This window comes from Gorilla gorilla, chromosome 6 (genome assembly GCF_029281585.2).
Source record: "Gorilla gorilla gorilla isolate KB3781 chromosome 6, NHGRI_mGorGor1-v2.1_pri, whole genome shotgun sequence".
Classification (NCBI taxonomy): domain Eukaryota; kingdom Metazoa; phylum Chordata; class Mammalia; order Primates; family Hominidae; genus Gorilla; species Gorilla gorilla.
This window is the reverse complement of record NC_073230.2, coordinates 159,330,031-159,346,861: the sequence shown is the minus strand read 5'-3', so window position 1 is coordinate 159,346,861 and position 16,831 is coordinate 159,330,031. Positions and strand designations below refer to the sequence as shown.

The following is a 16,831-nucleotide window of genomic DNA, read 5'->3' as shown; positions in this document are numbered from 1 at the left end:
GTACAAAAACAGGTACATAGATAAATGGAACAGATTAGAGAGCCCAGAAATAAGGTCACACATCTACAACCATCTGATCTTCAATAAAGATGACAAAAACAAGAAATGGAGAAAACACTCTCTATTTAATAAATGGTGCTGGGATAACTGGTTAGCCATGTGCAGAAGATTGAAACTGTTGAAACTGGACCTCTTGCTTACACAATATACAAAAATCAACTCAAGATGGATTAAAGACTTAAATGGAAAACCCAAAAGTATGAACACCCTGGAAGACAACTAGGCAATACCATTCTCGACATAGGACTGGGCAAAGATTTCATGGCCAAGACACCAAAAGCTATCACAACAAAAGCAAAATTGACAAACAGTTATCTAAATAAGAGTTTCTGCACAGCAAAAGAAATATCGACAGAGTCACAGACAACCTACAGAATCAGAGACATTTTTGCATACTATGCATCTGACAAAGGTTTAATATCCAGCATGTATAAAGAACTTAAACAAATGTACAAGAAAAAAAAACTACCCCATTAAAAAGTGGGTAAAGGCCACGAACAGACACTTTTCAAAAGAAGACATATATGCAGCCAACAAGCATATGAGAAAAAACTCAACATCACTGATCATTAGAGAAATGCAAATTAAAACCACCATAAGATATTATCTCACACTGGTCAAGATGGCTACTATTAAAAAGTCAGAAAAATAACATGCTGGTGAGGTTGCTGAGAAAAGGGAATGCTTATACACTGTTGGTGGGAGTGTAAATTTGTTCAATCATTGTGGAAAGCAGTATGGCAATTTCTCATAGAGCTAAAAGCAGAACTATCATTCAACCCAGCAATCTCATTACTTATATGCCCAGAGGCATATAAATCATTCTACCATAAAGACACATGTGCATGAATGTTCACTGCAGCTCTATTTACAATAGCAAAGATATGGAATAAACGTAAATGCCCATCAATGACAGATTTGATAAAGAAAATCTGAAACATATACACCATGGAATACTATGCAGCCACAAAAAGAATAAGGTTTTGTCTTTTCTGGGAACATGGATGGAGCTGGAGGTTGTTAATCCTTAGCAAACTAATGCAGGAACAGAAAACCAAAAACCGCATGTTCTCACTTATAAGGGCGAACTTATGAATGCAAAGAAGGAAACAGCAGACACTGGGTTCTACTTTAGGGTGGATAGTGGGAGTAGGGAGAGGCGCAGAAAAGATCACTATTGGGTAGTGGGCTTAATACCTGGGTGATGAAGTAATCTAGTTTAATTTACCTAGAAATGCTAGTTTACCTATATAACAAACTTTCGCATGTATCCCTGAACCTAAAATAAAAGTTGAAAAAAAAAGAAAGAATGTACCTCAACACAATAAAGGCCATATATGACAAGCCCACAGGTAACACCATACTCAATGTTGAAAAGCTGAAAGCATTTCCTGTATGATCAGGAACAAGACAAGAATGCTCAGTCTTGCCACTTTTACCGTGGTGCTTGAAGTTCTAGCCAGGGCAATTAGGCAAGAAATAGAGATAAACGATAACCAAATTGGAAAGAAAGACATAAAATAACCTCTGTTTACAGATGACATGATGTTATACATAGAAAACCAAAGACTCTACTTGAAAAAAAAATACAGAAATCAGTTGTGTTTCTATCTACTAACAATTCAGTCTACAAAAAAGAAATTAAAGAAACAATCCCATTTACAATAGCTACCCCCAAAATACTCAGGAATAAATTTAACCAAGGAGGTGAAAGACCTATACGCTGAAAACTATAAAACGTTGATAAAAGAAATTGAAGATGACACAAATAAACACAAATATATATATATACTATATGTGTGTGTGTGTGTGTTTGTGTGTGTGTGTGTGTGTGTGTTTGTGTGTGTAATGTTTATGGATTAAAGTAATATTGTTAAATGTCTTTACTACCCAAAGCAATCTATATAGTCGATGAAATTCTGTCAAAATTCTAATGCCATTTTTCACAAGAGTGAAAAAGAATCTAAAATCTATATGGAACCACAAAAGACCCTAAGTAGCCAAAGCAATCTTCAACAAAAAGAACAAAGCTGGGGCCCTCGCACTACTTAATTTCAAAATATGGTAATCAAAACAAAGCTATAGCAATCAAAACATACTATTATAATTAAAACAAAGCTATAGTAATCAAAAATTATGCTACTAGCATAAAAATGGACATAAAGACCAATGAACAGAATAATAAACCCAGAAATAAGCCTACACATTTATGGTCAGTTGAACATAGAATGTACAAAGACAAAAGGATAATTTCTTCAATAATGGTGTTGGGAAAACTGGATATCCACATGCAGAAGAATGAAATTGGGCCATTATCTTAAAAAAATCAACTCAAAATGGATTAAATAGTTACATGGTAGGCTTAAAACTGTAAACTGCTAGAAGAAACATGGGGAAAATCTTGATCTGGGTGATGATTTTTTATGACACCAAAAGCATAGGCCACAAAAGCAAAAATAGACAAACGGGGTTATCTCAAACAAAACATATCCTGCATAGCAAAAGATACAATCCACAGTGTGAAGAGACAACCTATGGGATAGGAGAAAATATTTGTAAATCATACATCTCACAAGGGGTTAATATCCAAAATACACAAGGAACTTAAACAATTCAACAGCAATTAAACAAATAACCCAATTAAAAAATAGGCAAAGGACCTGAACAGACATTTCTCAAAATAAAACATACAAATATCTTTATGACAAGAATATGAAAAAAATGCCCAACATCAGTAATCATCAATGAAAGGCAAATCAAAACCACAATGAGATATTATCTCATACCTGTATATTACCAAAAAGACAAAAAGTATCAAGTGTTGGCAAGAATGTGGAGAAAAAGTAACACTTGTACACTGTTGGTGGGAATGTAAATTGGTACAGCCATTATGGAAAACAGGATGGAAGTTCCCCCAAAAATTAAAAATAAGAACTACCATATAATCCAGCAAGCTTCTGGGTATATATCTGTTATATTCTGATTGTTTATGTTCCCACAAAATTGCTATGTTTAATGTGATGATAAATTTTCATGCTTAGTGTGATGATAACAGGAGATGGGGCACTTGGAATGTAACTAGCTCATGGGGGTAGTGACCTCATAAATGTGATTAATGCCCTTCTATAAGAGGCTCAATAGGAAGTTTAAAAAAATAAAATAATAACAAAACAAAACAAATACAAATAACAAAAAACAAAATAACAAAAAACAGATAACAAATAACAAAAACAAAAACAAAAATAAAAGAGGCTCAAGAGAAGATGCTTGTCCCTTTCACCATGTGAGGTTATAGTGAAAAGATAGATGTCTATGAGGAAATGGGCCTTTACTAGACGCTGAATCTGCCAGTGCTTTGGACTTCTCAGCCTCCAGAACTGTAGGAAATAAATTTCTGTTGTTTATAGGCCATGCAACTTATAGTATTTTGTAATAGCACTCCAAACTAAGAAAGAATATTGGTATCAAGAACTGAAGGTGCTGCTGTAGTAAATACCTAACATGTGCAAGCAGTTTCGGAACTGGGTAATAAGCATAGGCTGGAAGTGAGAGATTTGTGCTAGAAAAATCCTGCATTGCTGTGAATGGACCATTAAGGATGATTCTGCTGAAGTTCAGAAATCCTCAATTTTCTTAGTGAATACCTAAGTAGATATACCAATAACTTAGGTTATTGGTAGAAATATGGCTAGTAAAGACCATTCTGATGAGGTCTCACCAGTGAGAAATGAAGAATGTGTTGTTGGACAATGAAAGAACAGAAATCCTTATTATAAAGTGGCAAAGAATTTGGCTGTGTTGTGTTCTTGTTCCAGTGTTTTGTGGAAGGTAGAATTTGTGAGTAATGAATTGGATATCTGGAAGAGGAAATTTATAAGCAAAGTGTTGAAGGTACAGTGTGGCTTCTCTTCACTGCCTATAGTAAAATGTGAGAAGAGAGAAATAAAAATGGATTTGTTAGTTAAAGGGAAGTAGAACTAAAACATTTAGAAAATTCTTAGTCTATCCGTATTGGAAAAAGATAAGAAAGCTTTTTCAGAAGAGAAAATGATGTGGCCTATTGATCATTTGATAAAGAAAATTAGTATGGATCAGCCATCTCGATGGAAGTCATGTGCTATTGATCAAGGCAGTGAGCCATCTAAACAGAAGCAAGGACCTATTGTCCAGGACAATGGAAAAATGACCCCAAAGGCATTTCAGAAATCAGTAGGGCTGACTGCCATCACAGAATGCTAGGGCCCAGGGGATCAGAACAATTTCAAAGGAGGGGCCACTGCTGCTCAGCATTACCTCACATTGTGGACTCTGCTCCCCACACTCTGTTGCCATGCTGCTCGGCTCCCCTAGGTGCAGCTCTAGCAGGCTCTGGTGTGGTGTGTGCTGAGCTCAGAAAAGCTGTGGGGACAGGCAAAACTTTGGAGGCTGGACAACCATCAAAAAGGGTCCAAAAGGCAGGACCTCCATATCAGTGGGCCTTGAGAGCATCAAGCCAGAAAAGATTATTCTTGAGCCACAGGGTTTTGGACTTGCTTGGTAACTGTCACTCCTTTCTTCATTTCTATTTTTCCCTTTCAGACATTTTCTTGAAAACAGTGAGCCTTTGCTTTAGGGAAAATAGTGGTAGTATTTATGGTCAATGATAAAGTTCCTAGATTTTAAGCAAAAATTTTAGACAGCTTGCATCAGCTGCTGTAAGTATATAATGAAATCTGTCATTATTTGATTATCTGCATAACTGAGTCAGTATTTCCAAATGATCAATGCATAGTTGTTGCAGGAAGTCAGGGACCCCAAACGGAGGGACTGGCTGAAGCCATGGCTGAAGAATGTGGATTGTGAAGATTTTATGGACACTTATTACTTCCCCAAATTAATACTTTTATAATTTCTTATGCCTGTCTTTACTGCCATCTCTAAATGTAAGTTGTGAAGATTTCATGGACACTTATCACTACCCCAGTCAATACCCTTGTGATTTCCTATGCCTGTCTTTACTGCAATCTCTTAATCCTGTCAGCCGAGGAGGATGTATGTTGCCTCAGGACCCTGTAATAATTGCATTAACTACACAAATTGTACAGCAGGTGTGTTTGAGCAATATGAAATCTGAGCACCTTGAAAAAAGAACAGGATAACAGCAATTGTTCAGGGAATAAGAGAGATAACCTTAAACTCTGACCGCCGGTGAGCCAGGTGGAACAGAGCCATATTTCTCTTCTTTCAAAAGCAAATGGGAGAAATATCACTGAATTCTTTTCCTCAGCATGGAACATCCCTGAGAAAGAGAATGTGCACCTGGGAGTGGGTCTCTGAACTGGCTCCCCAGGGGGCGTGGTCGTCTCTTATGGTCAAGGCTGCAGAGATGAAATAAACTCCAGTCTCCCATAGCGCTGCCAGGCTTACTAGGAAGAGGAAATTCCTGCCTAATAAATTTTGGTCAGACCAGTTGATCTCAAAACCCTGTCTCCTGATAAGATGTTATCAATGACAATGGAACCCAAAACTTCATTAGCAATTTTAATTTCTCCTCAGTCCTGTGGTCCTGTGATCTTGCCCTGCCTCCACTTGCCTTGTGATATTCTATTACTCTGTTAAGTACTTGATGTCTGTGACCCCCACCTATTTGCACACTGCCTCCCCTTTTGAAAATCCCTAATAAAAACTTGCTGGTTTTTGTGGCTTGTGGGGCATCACGGATCCTACCAACGTGTGATGTCTCCCCCAGATGCCCAGCTTTAAAATGTCTCTCTTTTGTACTCTGTCCCTTTATTTCTCAAGCCAGCCGATGCTTAGGAAATATAGAAAAGAACCTACGTGATTATCGGGGCAGGTTCCCCGATACATAGTGTTATAAAAATCATACATGGGTAAGAAATCTTGCCAGGCACAGTGGCTCACCCCTGTAATCCCGGCACTTTGGGAGGCCGAGGTGGGCGGATCACGAGGTCAGGAGATCGAGACCATCCTGGCGAACACGGTGAAACCCTGTCTCTACTAAAAATACAAAAAATTAGCAGGGCGCAGTGGCGGGCGCCTTTAGTCCCAGCTACTCGGGAGGCTGAGGCAGGAGAATGGCGTGAACCCGGGAGGCGGAGCTTGCAGTGAGCCGAGATCGCGCCACTGCACTCTGACCTGGGCAAAAGAGCAAGACTCCGTCTCAAAAAAAAAAAAAAAAAGAAATCTTGATCTTGGGAGGGTGTGTGTGTCGAGGAATTTATCCATTTCTTCTAGATTTTCCAGTTTATTTGCATAGAGGTGTTTATAGTATTCTCTGATGGTAGTTTGTATTTCTGTGGGATCGGTGGTGATATCCCCTTTATCATTTTTTATTGCATCTATTTGATTCTTGTCCCACCATTGTATGTTTGACGCTCATAATATACTTGATTTCACTGATTCACAACTGGTAAGCAATTTGCCTCAGAATGAATTGTACCTTAAGTCTCACCCATATCTGATTTAGATGATAATTAGATGAGACTTTGGAGTTACATTTTAAAATTGATGTTGGAACAAGATTTTTGAGGCTACTGGGATGAAAGTAATGTATTTTGCATGTGATAAGAGCATACATTTTGGGGAGCCAGGAACAGATTGTTATGGTCTAAATGATTATGTCCCCCCAAAATTCATATGTTGAAATCCTCACCCCCAATGTGATGGTATAAGGAGGTAGGCCCCAGGGAAGTGATTAGGTCATGGGGGCAGAAGCTCCAGAAATGAAATTAATGCCCTCATAAAAGAGGCTGAAGAGAGACCCCTGAATATACACATTCCACTGAATATATATATATATATTCCAGTGGATAAAGATATATTTCATTTCCTTTAGGTATTAGTCCATTTGGGCTGCTATAAAAATACCATAAACTAGGTGGCTTATAAACGACTATATATATATTCCACTGAAATATATTTTTATCCATTGTGAATAATGCTGCAATGAGCATTATTATAGAAATATCTGCACTCCCAGGCTCACTGCAACATTATTCACAATAGCCAAGATATGGAAATAACCCAAGTGCGTCCATGGACAGATGAATGAATAAAGAAAATGCAGTGCATTATTAACATTCCATTAATAAAGGAACATTATTCAACCTTGAAAAAGAAGTAAATCTTGTCGTTTGCAACAATATCGATGAACCCAGAGGACAGTATGCTAAGTAAAGTAAGCTAAGCACAGAAAGACAGGCACTGCTTGATCTCACTTACATGTGGAATTTGATAAAGTAGAATGCACAGAAGCAAAGAATAGAATGTTGATTGCCAGGGACTGGGTGTTGGGGGAAATGGGGAAATGTTGGTCAAAGGGTACAAAACTTTAGTTATGCAGGATGAATAACCTCCTCTGGAGATCTAACATACAGCATGATGACTATACTTAATAATACTGTATTGCATTTTTGCAATTTGCTAAGAGAGTAGACCTTAAATGTTCTCACCACACCAAAGAAAATAGTAACCGAGAGGTGCTAGATGTGTTAATTACCTTTATTTAATTATTTCACAATGCATATATATATATATTTAAAAATCACATTATACACATTAAACATATTTTATTTTTATTTATCAATGATACCTTAATAAAGCTAAGGGGAGGGAGGTATTTCTCTATCTTTGCAAAATACAATTCATCCATTAACAAATCACAGTAATTAGGAAGAATAAAACTTACATTTCGACAAAAACCTATGCCATATTTCTGAAAGCATCTTCCAAATCCTATTAAAAACATCTTTAAATATATTTCTCTCAGCTTCTTCCCTTATATTTTTTATTTTTTCATCATATTTTAATTTTAGCAATTTAATTTCTTTCTCCTTTTCTTCCTCTGATTTATGCTTATCCTCTTCTACTAGTTTAATTTCTTCATTTAATTGGTCAGTGTAGATTTTCCTCAAAACCTCTTCCCGTTGTTTCAGCCTTTCCTCTGTGTCCTTGTATATGTCATCAGAAAAGTAAGCCCCTTCGTTGCACTGCACCATTTTCTCTATCAGCTCCACCAACTCCTGCACTTGACTTTCCTTCTCTGCCTTACTGGTTTTCTTGCTGTTGCTAAAGGCACAGCAGCGGTTCCCGCACTCCTTGACGATGCTTTTTAGGCCCACATCCGCATCTGCTATGAAGTCATGGAAGCTCTGGCCCTCCAACTCTTCTTTGCGAGTGAACAAGATGACCATGTGCTTCATGGCTGACTTCCCAAAGACAGCCTTGATCAATGCAACGGTTTTCTGCTCCTCCTCTGTGTAGCGGCCCAGCAGCAGAACTAGGACAATAGCATGGGGCCCTGGGCAGGAGGAGATGATGCAGCGGCTGATTTCCTTGCAGGTGGTGTCCAGGCTCTCCTTGGTGTCAAAGAGCCCTGGAGTGTCCACAACAAGAAGGTCTCTCCCCTGCCATTCCCGGGATGCTTTTTGACAGTTCTTGGTAACAGCTTGGGCAGCAATTCTAGAATCAAAGATTTCCTCTCCAAGGATGGTGTTCGCTGTTGCACTTTTCCCACTTCCAGTTTTCCCTACCAGAACGATCCTCAGGGAGCGGTCCTCACTCTCAGCCATGCTCACGTCAGGAGGCTCTAGAACTTAGGCATGTACAAGACCTTAAGGAGGGGAAGATAGGGGGAAAAAAAGCCAGTTTTAGTAAGTGAGATCCATTCCCAACCTTCTTTTCTGCTTTCTCTTTCTTCCTGAAAATTTGTAATATCCTATTATCCATATTAATCACAGTAAAGACAGAAAGATGAAATAGTCCGATTAATATGGAAGAAATAATAGAGAAAGCAGTTAAAGAGTTTCCCCACAAAGTAGTACCAGGTATAGATGGTTTCACAGGTGAATTCTATTAAACCTTTTAAGATCTGATGATCTCAAAGCTACCTAAAACTGCTCCTGGCCATATAAAAAGAAGGAAAAAGTTACATTTTTTTTTCTATGAAGCAAGCATATTGATTCCAAAGGCTGACAAATATTTCATCAATAAAGAAAACTAAAGATGTGTCTCATTTGTGAATACTAATATACAAATCCTAAATTATTAGACACTAATAAATAATAGACTGTGATTAAGTGTGATTTATTTCAGAAATACTATGGTGGGTCAATATGAGAATGTTGATTGTTACAACACATCCCGTTAATAGGTTAAGAAGAAAATTAGCTAGATGCAGGAAAGATAGTTGGCCAAATTTAACACTGATTCATGTTTACAGTAGTTTGTAGAACAGAAAAAATATCTATTTCTTTAACATGATTTTATATAAATATAATTTTTTCAATTTTGTCATCTTTTTTTCTGGAACTAAAATAGTTGATTATAAAGTTCATTCGGATGAAGGAAAATGCAAGTTAGCCTAGACAATCAAGGAAAAGAAGAACAGGGGAAGACTAGCTCTACCAGACAATTAAATATTATAATCTCTATAATTAAAGCAGTGTGATATTGGTGAGTGAATAGAAACAGGCCATGAAACAGAAACAGAGAATTCACAAATAGGCCATTGCTCATTTTATGTTCATTTATATTCCATTCAATTACATTAACTTACATTCTGTGAAGCAACACCTCATACCAATGGGAAAGATGATGGACACTTTTATTAGCAACACTGAAATAACTATACCACCATATAATTGGATGCAATTTTAAAGATAAAATTGCCTCCAATTCCTCATGTCATACAAATTCCAAATAGATCAGAAATTTGAATGCAAAAACTATCCCATATAAATAATAAGAGAAACACGGGTAAAGTCTTTGTAACCTGGGAGTGGGGAGGATGTTAATAACTAAGATTTAAAATAGTATAAGGAAAAGACTGATAAGTTTGATTACACAAAAATCCAAAACATTATGTAAGGCATACAACACCATAGGCAAATTAAAACACAAATATCAAACTAGGAAAACATTTTTTCCGATTTATCTCAAAGAGGGCTACTTTTCCTACTGTATGAAGAATAGCTAAAAGTAAAGAAACAAAAGACCAATGACTTGATAGAAAATTGGGCAAGATATGAACCCACGGCCAAAGAAAAAAATATATAAATTATCCTTGAATACATAAAAAGATATCCAAGTTCATTCACAACAGAGAAAAATAATTAAAAACATAGAAAAAATAAAAAATTCTCAGAGATAACTATTTCTCAACTATAGGTATGGCAAAAATCCATTTCCCAGCATAATCTGGTGGTAAAGGTATGGGGAAAACAGGTAATTTCTTGCATGACTAGTGTGAAGGGGAAAACAACCTAACACCTATAGAGGAGAAGGTAGCAATACCTTGAAAAATTACACATGCATTTACTCTTTGATTATCAATCCCGATTTTAGGATTTATCCCAGAGCTGCACTGACAAAAATACAGAAAGGAATGATGCCCATCAGGGGGGACCAGTTGAATAAACTAAGGAATATTCATACAGAAAAGTACAATCCAACTGCAAAAAGGAATGAGAAATATATCTATATACCAGTATGAAGAGATCTCTGTGACATACTGTTAAGTGAAAAAAGCCAAGTGAAGAAAATAATGTATAGTTTACTACCATTTATATAAGAAGAAGGAATATGGCCGGGCGCGGTGGCTCACGCCTGTAATCCCAGCACTTTGGGAGGCCGAGGCGGGCGGATCACGAGGTCAAGAGATCGAGACCATCCTGGCTAACACGGTGAAACCCCGTCTCTACTAAAAATACAAAAAATTAGCCGGGCGTGGTGGCGGGCGCCTATAGTCCCAGCTACTCGGGAGGCTGAGGCAGGAGAATGGCGTGAACCTGGGAGGCGGAGCTTGCAGTGAGCCGAGATTGCGCCACTGCACTCCAGCCTGGGTGACAAAGCGAGACTCCGTCTCAAAAAAAAAAAAAAAAAAAAAAAAAAGAAGAAGGAATATTAGTTTTATATATATAAATAATTTTTATGTGCATGTGAAAAAGCAATGGCAGAACCATTTGAAAACTAAACAAAAGAATTATTTATATGAAGATGAGAGAAACAAGGTACAAGGGACAGGAACAGAAAATGGTCATTAGACTTCTTTGAATATCCTTTGTTTTTGCAAATTTGATCTTGAGAACATTTAAATAGTTTACATAATTATACAATAAAAATTATATTTTAAAACACCAGTAAAAGTTAAAAGAAATGGAACAAATAAACCTAATTGTATCTTGTGTCAAGGATGAACCACACAAAGATTTGTCCTGAAAGGCTTGAAAATGTAGTATTAATAATTTCACTGTGTGTGTGTATGTGTGTGTGTGTGTACTGTTTTGAAGTCCATCTAAAAGGCATAAACCATGGTCGGCCAAGTAGCAGTGAGTGCACTTAATACCCAGATTGTGATCTTCAAATGGTATTTCCCACAAAAGAAATTAGGACTACTAGGAAAAAGTACTGATTCCAGGTCTGGGCCAGTAAACATACAAGTTTAGCCTACAACATCTTTCATACTAGAAAGTAGGGATGCTATCAAAAATTACTTAGTTTTATCAGAAGGCCTTGGAAGCTACCTTAAAGAGGTTCCAACTGGACAAATATGGAATAATTTGAGCATCATTAATAAAGATTATTCCAATGGATTAAAATATACCATATATATTGAAATCCAGTAGTTGATAACAACACCATCTTCCTGAAAGAAGTTAATTGCTCCCTTTGGAGTATGCTAAGAAAGTGACTCATCATTCTGAACATTGACAACTAAAGGGAAAGAAGCATTTATTTTGTCTTTCGTACATCTCATCTTTTAACTATATCTCACAAAAATGAAAGAATCACTGAATGAAAGTTCCTTTGTATATGACTATTCCATCTAATAAATAAATAAAGAATGATAGAATATCATCTTTTGGTAACTTTTAATGAAACAAATTCATTCTAGACAATCATTAACATCTGCTAACATCACAAAAAGAGAGGCACTCAAACATTATGTGCCTTCTAATAGAAGTTTAGGATAGCATCTATGAAGTATTCCCACTAAAAAAACAAAGTCAAACTTTAATCTGATCCAACCTCCACATTCATATAAATTCACAGAAAACACTGGAGCTAGAAGCGAATGTTAAATGACATTGTTAGGATGCAATCAGCAGTATGAATACTGTCCAGTTCTGTTGGACAAAAGACCTTCCCTTCCTTAAACAAAGAAATTTAACAGAAAGAAACAAGGAAGGTGAAAACCTACACATTAAGTGAAACATAAGAGATGTCAAACAATTGTAATGTATGAATTTTACTTAGATCCTACCTCAAACAATTTTAAAAATTATGAGATCTTCAGGGAAATCTGAATACAACTGGTAGTATTAAAATTTATAGTTGCCTTTTGAAGCCTGTTTATGAAATTGTGGAAATGTTTTTAAATGGTCTTTATCTTTCAGAGACACATACTCAAATATTTACTGATAAAATGATGTAATATCTGACATTTCTTCAAAATAATCTGTGATAGAGTTGAGAATAGGAGCAGATATTTGAACAAGACTGGCATAAATTGATAATTGTGAGATTTTAGTATAGGTACATGGAAGTTCCTTATATTATTTTTACCTTTGAATAAGTATAAATTTTTCACAAATAAAAAAATTAACCCATGTATAGTGTAACCACTATCGAGTATAGACTGCATATCAGAACACCCTGATAAAACATGTTTTGTATATCTCGTTTATTCTTCAAAAATACTCTACAGTGAAACTAATTTTATTATTCTAATTTTTTAAATGAGGAAGCTGGTGTGGCTCAAAAATTCTGGGAAACATGCCCCTGGTCACTGTGCTAATAGGTATTGGGCAGAGAAGACATTCGATTCAAAGTCTGTCTGAATCTACCATGCTCACTCTTAACCGTGCACTCTACTGCCTGTTCTTGGCTACTCTCAGGCCATGATCCTAAATTTTCATTGACATGGCACAGAGATAGACCAGTGGAGGGCAAAGGAGATGATCCACGCTTTCTGCAGAAAGGTGAGCTGGGAGCCAGCCTGTTATAAGGGAACCGTGAGGAGGGCTCCGCATTTCTCGTGGACTTTTCCATCTCTCCCATATTGAGAAGCCAAACGTGAGAGAGATGGTCAGAAATATCACTTTAAAACTTTCTCAAGTTTTAAACTTTCTCAAGTTTTAAAACTTTCTCAAGTGGTTCCTGGAAGATCCAGAGGACCTCCAGCTAAGAGAAAGGCTGAGAAATGACAAAAGCATTTACAACAGAGGTGAACAGTTCTAAACTGTGGCCAGACCCACCGGTTCTAGAAGATTTCGTAGCTCCTTGAGATCTAGTTCCCTCTGCTATAAAAAAGGAAAATAAAACCAATCTTGCAGGGTTGTCCTTAGGCTTTCATAGAGTGATTTCTATAAAGGTCTTTTACAGCAACTCTTTTTGTATTGAATGGCGCAGCAGCCCCACATGTTACACTGTTAGGGACACAGCTTGTCTCTGCTTAATGCTGGAAAAAGTCAGCAGACTGAATTCTAGTGTTCCTCTGCCATGAGTGATCTGGGTACCCCTTGGAGAATCATCAAAATCTCTGGGATTGGGATTCTGATTCTTTTTCTGTAAGAAGAGGGACTTAGACAGGTGGACTCTAAATTGCCAGTCACCTTTACAAATCTGTCTTAGGAGCCCTTAATTTCTTATGAAGGTTATCAGGCAACACTCTGTGTCTATCACAACAGCCAGTGAGTGGAGGGTGCACTATGCAGCCATGCGTGTCCTGTTACATATGAGATGCATGGGCTCCATGCAAACAAATCTCCTCACTCCCCTTCTACTCACCCCTCCCACAGCACCTTCTATGCAGTGCTGCTTAGCACAGTGCCTTGTCCCTCCTAAAGGCAGAGTCCACTCCAGCCACACACCCTGTCCTCACTGCCCTTCGCAGCCCAATAGCACCAGACACTCTTCTCAGCCAGGCTCACCTTCTCTTGAACAAGTTGAATTTTCAGGTTTTCTCCAAGGAGCCTGCTTGAGCTGTTGCTTTTGCTTTTACTGTGAGTTAAAAGCGTCTGTACCACCACCAAAACCTCTCAGTCAGGAAGCTCAGGCTGGGTGGAGCCACACACAAAAAAATGTTTGTCTTTAAAGAAACAGAAATACGGCTCCATAATCTGTGATTGCTTCAGTTTTGCCCGGTTGAAACCTTTTGCCCACGGGCCTGCTATAAACACCATTTCCAAAGCTACATTTTTCGCTTCAGGTTATAGTGATGGATGCAAAAGAGCCTTATTAAATGACCCAAATATTGCCTAGAAAACAAGGCACAGGACCTGATTGTCTTCTCAAGGTGGAGTGGGAGGCTGAGGGGTGATTTGGGGAAGAAGAGAGACAGGCATATACCTTGCCGTTTCCAAGCGTAGAGCTGGGGGTTCTTAGTGATTGTATAATATGGGTTTTTTATTATAGTCTTTCAGGAAGGCCTCAAGTTACTCATTCAAAAGTTAACAGCACTGAGGCTCAAAGGCAGAGTCTAAATCATTAGGAACCAAGGGAAAAAAAGGAAGGTGAGGCCTGGAAAAATAATCTGCCCATGAACACATAGTTTCTCTAGTTGCTTTTCGTATAATTCTTCCAAGTTTGAAAATATGCATGACCCAACAAGTAAAGATGCACCCAAGGAATAGATCCTACATCCCTTCTCCACCTTCCTCTCTACCCCACATCCTCCTACCCCAGTCTCAGGCAGAGACAGATGTTCCAGAAGTTACCCAGTGGATGGTTCCAATCTGCTCTGGAGGTTTCTTGAGGTGAGAGGCAGGTTCCCAAAGCTCTCACGGTTGACCAGATATTCCAGTTGGCTACATAAGAATACTATGTTTAGAGTTCCAAGCCCACAGCCCCTGTCGCGGCCTTGCCACCCTCCAGCGCCCCACGCCAGGAGTGGGCCTAGAGCGCTCGCCTTGACCCTCTGTGATCCGGGCTCCGGCACCCGCCCAGGTCCGCACCCCTGGCAGCCTGTAGGGAGTCGCTGGCCGTCGTCGCCGCTAAGTAGGATAAATCTGCGTCTTCAAAGGAAGATAAAACAAAAGCCTTCTTTGGAATATTTGGATTTTTGTCACTTTCTGTGAGCTTTAGTTCAAGAACACAAGTTGAATCACTCAAACATGAGAAACAAGTCTGAAACCAGTATCCATCAATACTTGGTCGAAGAGCCAACCCTTTCCTGGTCGCCTCCATCCACTAGAGCCAGTGAAGTAGTACGTTCCGCCAACGTTTCTCACTGCGAGCTCCAAGTAGAAATAGGAAGAGGATTTGACAAGTTGACTTCTGTCCATCTAGCACGGCATACTCCTACGGGAATGCTGGTAACTACAAAAATTACAAATCTGGAAAACGGCAATAAAGAATGCCTGAAAGTTTTACAGAAAGCCATGATTCTATCCCACTTTTTCCGGCATCCCAATATTACAACTTATTGGACAGTTTTCACTGTTGGCAGTTGGCTTTGGGTTATTTCTCCATTTATGGCCTATGGTTCAGCAAGTCAACTCTTGAGGACCTATTTTCCTGAAGGAATGAGTAAAACTTTAATAAGAAACATTCTCTTTGGAGCAGTGAGAGGATTGAACTATCTCTACCAATATGGCTGTATTCACAGGAGAATTAAAGCCAGCCATATCCTTATTTCTGGTGATGGCCTAGTGACCCTCTCTGGCCTGTCCCATCTGCATAGTTTGGTTAAGCATGGACAGAGGCATAGGGCTGTGTATGATTTCCCACAGTTCAGCACATTAGTGCAGCCATGGCTGAGTCCAGAACTACTGAGACAGGATTTACATGGGTATAATGTGAAGTCAGATATTTACAGTGTTGGGATTACAACATGTGAATTAGCCAGTGGGCAGGTGCCTTTCCAGGACGTGCATAGAACTCAGATGCTGTTAACAGAAACTGAAAGGTCCCCCTTATAGCCCATTGGATATCAGTATTTTCCCTCAATCAGAATCCAAAATGAAAAATTCCCGGTCAGGTGTAGACTCTGGGATTGGAGCAAGTGTGCTTGTCTCCAGTGGAACTCACACAGTAAATAGTGACCGATTACACACACCATCCTCAAAAACATTCTCTCCTGCCTTCTTTAGCTGGGTTACAGCTGTGTTTGCAACAAGATCCAGAGAAAAGGCCATCAGCAAGCAGTTTATTGTCCCATGTTTTCTTCAAACAGATGAAAGAAGAAAGCCAGGATTCAATACTTTCACTGTTGCCTCCTGCTTATAACAAGCCATCAATATCACTGCCTCCGGTGTTACCTTGGACTGAGCCAGAATGTGGTTTTCCTGATGAAAAAGATTCATATTGGGAATTCTAGGGCTGGCAAATCATCTTATGTCCTATATACTTGACACTTTCTCCTTGCTGCTTTTTCTTCTGTATTGCTAGGTACAAATACCAGAATTATACTTGAAAATACAGTTGGTGCACTGGAGAATCTATTCAAATCACTCTGTTCAAAGGGGCATCAGTTTGTAGTCCCTTTGGTTCACACAGAGTGCTATGACAACTCCAAGGAAACATCAGAACTACTAACCTAGCTAGTTAGTGTTATTTATTCGGGAAATGTTTCTAAACTGTGGCTAACTGTCTTGATCTCTCAATATAATTTTTGAGCCAGTTATTTTTTTCAATATTTTGCTGTCCTCTTGGGAATGGTCCCTCAAAGGATAGTGCTCCTAAGTACATCTTCTTCTCCCAGATTGTCTGGCCTTTTTAATGAGCTATTGTTAAACCAACAGGCTAGTTTATCTTGCACCAGACCCTTTTA

At 38.4% G+C, this 16,831-nt stretch overlaps 1 protein-coding gene and 1 pseudogene across 1 annotated transcript; one reads left to right on the top strand and one right to left on the bottom strand.

Moving 5' to 3' along the window:
• Positions 1-7,542: 7,542 nt before the first annotated feature.
• Positions 7,543-14,079, bottom strand: GIMAP7 (GTPase, IMAP family member 7). Its single transcript, XM_004046477.2, has 2 exons — positions 13,992-14,079; positions 7,543-8,671 (listed from the first exon to the last, which is right to left on the bottom strand). Exon 2 carries the CDS (start codon positions 8,628-8,630, stop codon positions 7,728-7,730), a length of 903 nt encoding a protein of 300 aa, XP_004046525.1. The 5' UTR covers positions 8,631-8,671; positions 13,992-14,079; the 3' UTR covers positions 7,543-7,727.
• Positions 13,017-16,498, top strand: LOC101126544 (STE20-related kinase adapter protein beta-like; annotated as a pseudogene).
• The last annotated feature ends 333 nt before the right edge of the window (positions 16,499-16,831 follow it).